Source organism: Ochlerotatus camptorhynchus, unplaced genomic scaffold (genome assembly GCF_037179485.1).
Source record: "Ochlerotatus camptorhynchus isolate MF236.1 unplaced genomic scaffold, CSIRO-AGI_Acam_v1.1 ptg000267l, whole genome shotgun sequence".
Taxonomy (NCBI): Eukaryota; Metazoa; Arthropoda; class Insecta; order Diptera; family Culicidae; genus Ochlerotatus; species Ochlerotatus camptorhynchus.
This window is the reverse complement of record NW_027040757.1, coordinates 3158070-3168215: the sequence shown is the minus strand read 5'-3', so window position 1 is coordinate 3168215 and position 10146 is coordinate 3158070. Positions and strand designations below refer to the sequence as shown.

Here is a 10146-nt window from a genome sequence, read left to right as displayed (position 1 = left end):
GCAATTATCTGAATACGGTGAATTATTCTATCTGTGAATTATTCTTTTCTGGTTCTTATTACACTCCAGTGGGACTTTTCACCAGTTCTCAACTTATTGTTCTTTGAGCACTTCCACAAAACTGTCTAGACCGGGCTGGGAATCGAACCAAGCCACCTCCAGTATGGTCGACTGAGCTAGGGCGACCCTGAATCGGTTAATGAAAACTAAAACAAACAAACAAATAATGATACAAATATGGCAGGACAGGGCATGATCGCCATCTTAAGGATATTTTTTTTAACATCTAATAATCGCAATTAATACATTAAAATATTGTCTGACTAGTTATTTTATGTCTTATTTAGCTCCCTAGGGTTGATATAGTTCAATGTATTCAATATTGACTATTTACAAAACGAATTTAAAAACCAACGTATTTACACAGTTCTTTGATACCCCGGGTCAAGATGAGCATCCGTGTGAGGGAACATGTGCACCTTTAGCAAAATTTATTCTCACATAATGTTTTTAAATTAAAAAAAAAAATATTATGATATTCCTAAGTTTATCAAAATAAAATACCAGTACTAAGTTGAACCATAAATTTAAAGTAGTATCAAAAAAAAAATATAGTGGTTATAGCAAATAGAGAGTATTTTTTTTTCGTTCGGCATATTTTATCAATTTTTTGGTAATTATTGAATATTTCTAAATTAGTTTTGGAACGTTGTATCTAAGGATCACTGTTTAAGGGTACGTATGCGCAGTTTAAAAAAAATGCGGAATTGTTTATGTAACATTTAAGGGTGCTAATCTTGCTCCAGGTCGATCTTGCCTCGTAATACCATAAACATTCAAAAGCAATTGAGTTTAGCTTATTAATTCAATCTTTATTTCTCTAGTTTCAGCAAATGAAAAAAAAAATGAAACAGTTCAACAGATATAAAATGAGTATGTTAACCATTGCAACAGCAATGCCAATGAAAATAATGAATAATATGCTAAATGTTTAGCTGTTGGAATAATTCGGCATTCAATCTTATCAATAAAATGTTTGACAATGTGGTTTCACTCAAACGTGTCCTCAGTTTGGTTAGAATAAACGCCAAAGTGCTGAAAGCCCGTTCAGTCGAAACTTGTGTGGCCGGTGTAGAGAGTACTACTGCCGCCAATGAATACATGTCTGGTTTTCCTTGCTTTTGACTGTACCAAAAGTCCAAGATTGACTGACTCCTTTCCAATTTTAGGCGAGGTAAACGGCTCAAATCCTCCAGTTCATCAAACAAGCATGTCGAGATGTTGGAATCATGTGAAACCTCATGTGAACGAAAGAAATCTTCCAAAATGTCGTCGTTTGAACTTGGTCCTTCCATGGGGTCCTCCATGGACACGTTTGTTAAACCGCCATGAGCAACACGCTGAATGCTCCGCCAAGTTTGTTTCAAGTGTTCCTGTAAATAGTATTGTGTATAAAATATAGCCCACATTTTTTTTCTTTATCTGTTCAATTTTAATATCCATGGTTACCAGGGCATATTGACGTTGTTCTTCAGAAATCAGAGGAGTGTCCCGATAGTTAATACGTTGATCAAGATAAATTGCTGCCAAAAATGCTTTGTTGTCTGTTAGAGCTGATTCTCGGTTTTTCATTTTCGTCAACAATTGCCTGGATAGTGGAGTATCAGTCTTCTCCAGGAGCAATTTGCAACGCAGCCAGAGCAAATAAAAATCACCGAACGTGAGTTGTGATGACTGGAGAGCTAACGTCAGTTGTGACATGGGTTCAAAACCCACGACAAAATTGTCGATGAAGTTCCATGTTTCGTTGGGTATGGCACATTCCTTGTCATTTTTAGTTATCGAGCAAATGAATTCTTTTTGAGATTTCAAAGATAAAACCATATCGTACCATGAATTCCAACGCGTCTCGCAACTGAGTTGTGGAATTTCCTTGTTGTTCAACTTGAAGAGATTCTTGTAAGGCATTTTTCTCAATTTCTTGACGAATGCCTGAATGGAGTTCAGACACTTTTTTAGTTTTCCTTCTTTTATAGTGTCTGATACTGCTAGTTGTGCAGTGTGAGCAGCACAACGTACTCCACAAAATATTGGTGCTACTTTATTCATAACACTTATTTCGTGCTCAGACTCTTCGAAATCATCAGATTCGTTATCCTCATTTCCGTCCGAATTACCTGTGTCATCATCGCTGTCGTCATCTGAAGCATCATTAATTGAGTTGATTCTGTAAAGGGTATTTTTTAAATTAGCTAATAAATCTATGCAAATCATACTTACCCGTCCAAAGTGCTGTCCTCCTTGATCAAGTTTAAGACTTCCGACTCCTGTTGCCTAACTGCAAATCTCTTGTTGGTTGCCAGCATATTGGAACCGTTGTCCGTTGTGCAACTGAATATTTGTGACACGTTTATTTTGTATGCCGACAAAGTTTCAAGCACCGCTTTTTCAAGGTGCTCTGCTGTATGCCGATCTTTTAGCTCAACCATAGACAAAGTGCGAATTTTTATTGTGTTCTTCTCGATAAATTGAACATTTATACAAAGAACGTCACGGCACAATCGTGTGGCAATGTCAAGTTTCAGGCAAATCATTTTCCATTTCACTTCAGCCATGATTCGATTCTTCAGCTTTTCGGATACATTTCCCAGAATCGGTTTAATTGACCGAGAAGTAACGCGTTCTGTACCTTGGCCAAACTTTTCCTTCAAACCTTTCTCTACCGGATCGAAGATTCTGCGAAGCGCGGGACAATCGAGTACTTTCAATGGAACACCGTTGACCGTAACTAGTTCAACAAGTGATTTGGTGTACACCTTGTTGTTGAGTTTCACCGAAATTTTCTTGTTACCGGTAATACTGTCTATTGCCTCTTCTGCCACCACATTCAAGCCGTTTTCAAATTCGGTCAGCAATCCGTTTTCTTTGGCAATTTCCTTGTGCTGAGTCGTATAATGCCTCACGTATGTAAAATTGCGTAACGATTTCACCAGTTTTCCGCAAATTTTACACGTTGCCACTTTTTTTTGTTCGTCGACATTGAACAAATCAATTTCTGGCTTGCGCTTCTTATATCTGCTACCTTCCGCCATGACAACTTTACACTGATTGTCTTGCAGCTTGAAAAAAATGCCAGTAGGGGACAATGATACTCAACGCATCCCCTGGGCAGAACGCACCAGCTCACTTTCATTACTGTTTTTAATGGCTCTTTTGCTACTTTTTTGATGTCTTATCAAGCAGCACTTCCAGCATAGCATCTGAACTCGAAATGCTGCATGAATCCAAGAATTGGATTAAAAATGCCAAGAAAAACTCAAAACAAAATGGAAAAGTGCGTTCTACCCCGGGGGTGCGTTATGTACCATTCTCCCTTACCTACCCACAGGAAACACCTATAGCAAAAGCACACTCTCAAATAAAGCAAAAGAGAACGAGAGAGAGATTTTACTGTGTTGGAGCCAGTGCTGTAAATTTTCATATCATTCGATTGAAGATGAACCAGTACAACCATTCAATCAATTCTTTGTAAACGAATTCTCACATGACCATAATTTGAAGAGCCCCTTTCTCATTCGAAGCTCATTGTCACTGTCAATTGAGTCACTCAGTATCATTTGATATACGACAGTGGAGTATGGAAGAAATCCAGGAAAATGGTCCCGAACAGACAAGTCGACCCGATGTCGGATCAATGTAAGGCTAATTTAAGGTCGATGTCGACCCAATGTCGTGTTAATGTCGGGTCAATTTTGGGTTTATGTCTGGTCAATGTCGGGTCAACATCGGGTTGGGGTTTGATAGAAGTCAGGTTGGTGTCGGGTTGGCTTAGCTTTTTCGCCGGAATGTCGACCAGAGCTCCGTTTGTGTGTAGGTTACACTCAATCGAATGATATATAGCGTTTCTCAAATGAGAATGATCCATGCCTTCGTCAAATGACTAAACAACTGATATCACCCATTCGGAGGAGGTCCCCTTTGATAGCGAATAGCTACTTTTCTCATTTTCATCAAAAATGTTCAAATGATTTTGAGAATTTACAGCACTGGTTTGGAGCAGCAGCTCTCCAACACGAGCAAAATGAAATGTGCTGCACGATTTGAAATGCTCTTTCTCGTCTCTTTGGAAATGAAAGTGCTGTCTCCTAACAGTGCGTGTTTTACTCGCAGATATATTAGTAGCACCCGATCCCTGATCTCAACTTCTATTTTGCTCAGTTCATCCATCTATGAAAATATAAAATACCCACCCAAATTTCTACGAAAAAGTAGTCTCTCTATAAAACTGCTAAACACATTTTCTATCATAAAGATCGAAAACAAAAATATCCCTCCCGGCGAAAAAATAGCACCATAAAGAAACACCCGTCGAAGTGGCACCTTCCGGCTGTCGTCACCTCACTTTTTATTTATCTCGAAACATAAAACTATTATTGTCAGCTTATTTGCTGACCCGAGCTAGTAAGGTTCACCTGAACGAACAAATCTCTGCCGGTGCTGCTGCAACAGGAGGAGAAATATTACTCGGTACACATTACTTCATGTCAACAGACATGCTCACAAACATCGGCCCTGCGTCAGGGTATAGAAAGTTGAGTGCGAAAATTGCTTTTTCTGTCGATGATGGTGGACGGAAAAACAGCGCACGTCATGTTGGTTTAGTTTTTATTTCTTCGCAATACGGAGAAAGGTGCTCTAATGGCAATAAATTTTATACGATGTGTGCCAAATTGCATTATGTGTGTAGGCGAAGGGTGAAATAATGGTTTAGCTGTTTTTTTTTTATCCAGCCGAATGAAGGGAAATGCATTGAATTGGGAAAGGAATATATATTTATTCTTTGAAATGGATACATTCGTCAAATAATTGAAATCACGATTATATATTAACTTCACCTTAAGTCCAGGAAATTGTTCGGAGAATCACAATTTTAGTACATTTAAGCATTTCTAGGATTATTTAATTCTGTTAAGTGAAACAGAACTTTTCTGATCTCAAAAAACGAGCAACAACTTTCTCCGCCGATGATCCTTCACGCTTCATCGGATCGTTAAACTTCATCCTAACAACGGTATTACAAATAGGCAATTCCCTCACCCCACCAGCATAAAAAAAAGCGTAAAACAAACCAGAGATTGCCTAATTCATCCAAAACCTTGGCTCCCTCGCTGATTCCCGGCCGCTGTAAAATGCAAATCCAATTGGCAGCTTTCGGAAAATTTCCGACTAGCTCTCCCCTAACTACTAACCGTTAGGCAAATAAACTTCGCTTACGAGCAATAAATCCAATCACTAGCATGAAACCACAAATCTTCCCGGTCTGACATGGCCGCGGTGCCGATAGCGCAAAGAGAACCGAAGAAGTGAAAAAAAAAACACCAGATCCCCACTTTCGAACACAGCCCGAGACAGAGGGAATGATTCGATTTGCAAATCATTTCGTGATCCTTTTGGGGAACCCTTGGAGGAGGCTGGCTCTGTTGTAAATCGAAAGATGCGGGTGAGCATAAAAAAGCGATCGAATCTGTCGGAACCGTCGGAACACACAAAAGGTTATCCTTGGAGAATCCCCTGCAGTGCGATGCTATTTTTTACTTTAAGGTAGATCTAGGGGAACTGGGTGTAATACGCTCCTACTTGTACTTTTCCAGCAGCAATTGATCACAAGCCAATCTAGTAATTTTGGATGAGAAACCATTGAATTTATTTTGAAAGGTCCATATTTCCCCCGCTGGCACGTTTAACATTTTTCCATCATCATCATTGGAGAGGTTGAAAATGAAGGAAAACATTCACGGCGGCGTCAACTGGGATTGAACCCAGGCCTTTTGGGGTGAGAGGCACTCACGCTTACCACTACACCACCGACGCCGCTTAGGTGATCATTCATCTGCCATCATCATCATCGTTTTCCTAACCGTGTGTTAATTTGTGGAAGATTAATGCATTTTACGCGGTGAATTGATTCGGAGCTTAGTTAATGGCATTTTGAAACTGCGGTAACTCCTGCAGATCTCTCGAAGAGCTGCAATTTACCCAAATTTATGGAACACATACGTCGATATACCAATTAAGCTTATGATAGGATTATATGGTGATTTTCATTTGATTCTTAACCATGGGAAACAGTAGAAAATTGAAGCTCGGGTGTATCTGAAAGTTCCATTAACTATCGGCACCAATTCGGTTTTCAACAAGCACCAATTACTATAAATAAACAATCGAAACGAGGTCGAAATCTGCCATCCCCTAATTAAAAAGAAGACCATCCATATACGGTTCCAAAAGGTTTCCCATCCCATCTTAGCAACAGCAGCAGCAATTCGGTCCGAGAGAATCTATTTCCTGCTTACTTCACCACCCCCGCACCAACACTAGCAGAAGCAAGGGCTGCAGCTGGTTCCCCAAAAAGCGTCGTCAATGGAAAATAAATATAGCCTCAAGTGTCCACACAGGAGAATCGAGATCGAACTGCAGTTGGCAAACATAACGAGATAACACCATTTCGTCTTCAGCCCAACCCCCTTTCAACCCACATTTCGCAATCACACCGATCGGTACCTATCCCAGGAAATCCCAAATATCTAGTAAAAAGCGAGCAAGGAAAATAAAATAATGGATTTTATAGCTGACCAGTTCCCAAAAGCAGTGTCAGTTTTTCAATTTCACGTTTCGATTTTCAATACCTCTCAGTGTAGTGTATGTATGTATGTGTGTATGTGTGTATGTAATAATGACCCCGGATCCAAACTATCCCATCCGCCTTTGGGATTCTCAAAGTGTGCTGCTACTGGTGGAAGAAATATTGTCGGAAGGTATAGGTATAGGTATAAGCTACCGGAAAGAAACGGAATGGACGGGTCAATTCTCGAGGCGAGTGAAATGTCATTCTGCGGGATTTCGGGCTATCGAGGTTCGTATTTTATTGTGTGTCTTCTATCTGGCCTGTTCCAGCTACTGGGTTAAGGACCACTCGTCGTCGTCGTCGTCGTTGGTGAAAGGCAGGCAAATCTTCTCGGATTTTCCGGTCATGCAGGCTTTGCCATGGGGATGGGGAAATTTGAACAACGGGATCGATAGATCATTAATTTTATATTTCATTGGATTTGGAGATGCAAGCGAAAAATTTTTCTCTTCAGACAGGCAATTGTGATGGATTCACTTTGTCCGAGAACACTAATGAAGTCTTTGGTGGAAGACAATTTACAACCAATCAACAGCTGGATGGGGGCAGTTTTATCACGGCACGATTCCATTTCATTCGGCGTCACTCTAGGGTTATCGTTATTGCATGGCCGGGCATAGGGATTCAGCAAAGGGGGTTGTGGTTTTGTGATAATATCGTAGTAGTATTTAGAGAACATGCATAAATGATGTAGAATATTTTTCGCAATTTTAGACCATGTATCTAAATCCTTTTAGGCATAAGTTTATAGGAGTTTCTAACAAGAATTTTCTTTTCTTTTCTCATTTTTGATAAAGGAGAAATGGATGAAATGTCGGCCTAAATGAACCTAATTTGAACCTATACATAAATTCAGCGACCAAAAATATCCATTAGTACCGTCCCACGCATCGTTCATCTAGATAAAATTGATAAATAGCAAATTTTTGCGATGGGTCCAATCTTAGATCCATAAGCCAACATTAGACCCATTTCCCCTATGTAGTAGTAGAAGTAGTTTTGATATATAAGAGGCCAGATTGCCTTCTTTTAGGAATATTTTGTTTAACCTAGTCCGGTTTGTTGTCCAGTGTGATCACGGGAGGTCCAATGTCGTGTTAAACAATCTCTTAACTTCCCTGAACTTCTCTGGACTTCTCGGGATTGTTTTGATGAAATAAAACAGATGAGCAGTCAAAATAAAGGTTTTTTTTTTATTGCACTTTCAGGAAAAATATCAACAGTCTTACTCTCATTTTAGTTATGCTGAAATGACGAACTTTTCTTGAAATACCTCGCATCAACTTTTGGAAACTCTGTTTGTCAACTTGAGCGGCCATTTTATTCCACCATCTCTTCATCTCTGTAGAATCCCGAGTCACTTTTCCAGTCTTTTTCAGCTTCCGCTTAACAATTGCCAAATATTTCTCGATTGGGCGAAATTGAGGGCAATTGGGTGAGTTGAGGTATTTTTCGATGAAATCACGGTGCCATGGTTGTCACGGTACCACTGAAGTATCTCTCGACTGTAGTGGTAGCTAGCCACATCTGACCAAAACTTAACAGGGCCTTTGTGTGCTCTGATGAAAGGTAGAATGCGTTTTTTTAGGCACTTCGAGTTCATAGACTCATTTGTAACGGACGAATTTACATTTGTTGGGGACATCTCCCGAGCCGTGGACACATACAACTTTTGCCCGGGAAGCAGCCCAAAGTCCATCTTTACATACGTTTCGTCGTTCATCAGTATGCATCTTGGGTTGCGAGCGCGTGTTTTGGCCATTCAGATCTGTTTCAGTGTCCGGTTTGGCTGCTTGCTGGCACGATAAGAACAAAAGCCTTCGCGTAGATGGATCTACCGGCCGGTGCTTTTGTTGACAATGTCACCATAAGAGAATCTTACGATTGCTCTAATTGTTCTCAATACCTCCCAGTTGTCGATCGTAAGTTCCACTACGAGGCTTACGGAAATATTTGAGGACACTGCACACGGTAGATTTCAACGATTTCGCAATTTTTGAACCTGACCACGTTGGATTTTGAACGTGGGTGTCCAAAATTAATTTCTTTCTTTCGACTTCCATCTGCCACAACTTTTTAAAATCTTAACGAATCGTAGCCAAACTTTTACCACTGAAAGAGGAGAGCTATCCAAGCATTCTGCTGTCAACATATTCGCCAATCTACCACTACTATCACTGTAAAAAAAAATAAGCAGTGCATCCAGATTTTAAGTGAATCGAGCTTCAATTCCTCGGAACTTCTTTAAATTTTCAGAAACTAATGGATCTGCTCTGAAGTTCGCTGATCGTCCTTTAAATATTCTTAACATCCTGAGATTATTTTAACTGCCTAAAAGTTTCGAAACTTTTACATTGTTAAGATCTAAGAACTATACTATTTTTTTTTCGGAAATACATTGTGTTTCTCAGTACCAGCATTTTTCTTGATCTTTATTGAACTATCATGAAGTTCTCAGATTTCACTGATACTCTCGCAACTTTCCTGAAGTTCATTTGATCTAGTTTCTCTATTTGAAAGACCCAATCGTTTTAGCTTCATTTTTGTAACTAACAAGCAGCTGTGGTGGGGGCACGAAGGGTCCACCCGAAGTTTAAACTTGTTTCAAAAGCATCTTTATGAATAATTTATGCTTCGACTGTATACCAATCCACAGTGAGCCAATAGCTCAAGTTTTGGTCGCAAAGATGGTGCAGCAATACAAACTTTTTTATTTAGCCGTTTGAGGTTTGCCGTCTTGGGAAAAGTTGTAGAACGTTAAATGTTATTTTATGTCTAGGATCTCGTGATATAAACCCATCTATCATCGAAATATACCACTTCATGGGTACGTTTTTACCCTCATCACGAGACAACCGAGGTCTCCTTAAGCAAAGGTTTAATAGTTTTACCCTAAAGTCCACTAATTTTACTTTGCAAAACATTTGAAATTTAATATATCAATTGAAATTTCATTGAGATACGGCAATTTTAATTGGGGGTCAAATTTTCCCCCCGTAATTTTTTCAATAAAACATTTTCAAGTTCTTCCAGTGGACCCACTAAGTATCTAAAAAGTTAGTCGAATTCATCGACAAATTAAGAAGTAACAGTCTCTTAAAGTGGCCTGGTTAACCTTCATTCTTCTAGTAAATTTCCTTTTTCTCCACGTTTTGAACGGTCCACTGGATTGGGTAAAGAAAATTGCGTGGCCCCCCGTGTAACCGTTGGTTTCATATACCCATTTGCATTGACTTTACCAAGTGCACTAACATAGAGCTTAGATAATTAAAACATAGATTTGCCACTTTGCGAGTTTCAAAATTGTACGAGTGCTGCTTCCGATCCAAGTTCAAAAACATTTCACAAGATTCTAGTGAAAAACAGGTATTTCTCTAGCTGTTGTTTTTTGATGAACTATTGAGTGATATTTTCTTGGGTTCCAGCTCAAGAGACTTGGAGAAATGGATTAACGTCTGCAG

At 39.5% G+C, this 10146-nt stretch overlaps 1 protein-coding gene across 1 annotated transcript; it reads right to left on the bottom strand.

Moving 5' to 3' along the window:
- Window positions 1-983: 983 nt before the first annotated feature.
- LOC135705456 (uncharacterized) lies at window positions 984-3092 on the bottom strand. Its single transcript, XM_065227205.1, has 5 exons — window positions 2701-3092; window positions 2281-2391; window positions 2101-2227; window positions 1510-1992; window positions 984-1433 (listed from the first exon to the last, which is right to left on the bottom strand). Exons 1-5 carry the CDS (start codon window positions 3090-3092, stop codon window positions 984-986), a joined length of 1563 nt encoding a protein of 520 aa, XP_065083277.1.
- Window positions 3093-10146: the final 7054 nt, after the last annotated feature.

Bases quoted from the DNA above. Each gene is read 5' to 3' on its own strand.
- LOC135705456 (XM_065227205.1), bottom strand. From the start codon at position 3,092: ATGGCGGAAGGTAGCAGATATAAGAAGCGCAAGCCAGAAATTGATTTG. The intron at 2,392-2,700 runs GTTTGGCCAAGG...ACAAATATTCAG, and splicing joins GAGAAAGGTTTGAAGGAAAA to TTGCACAACGGACAACGGTT. The intron at 1,434-1,509 runs GTAACCATGGAT...TACTATTTACAG, and splicing joins AACAACGTCAATATGCCCTG to GAACACTTGAAACAAACTTG.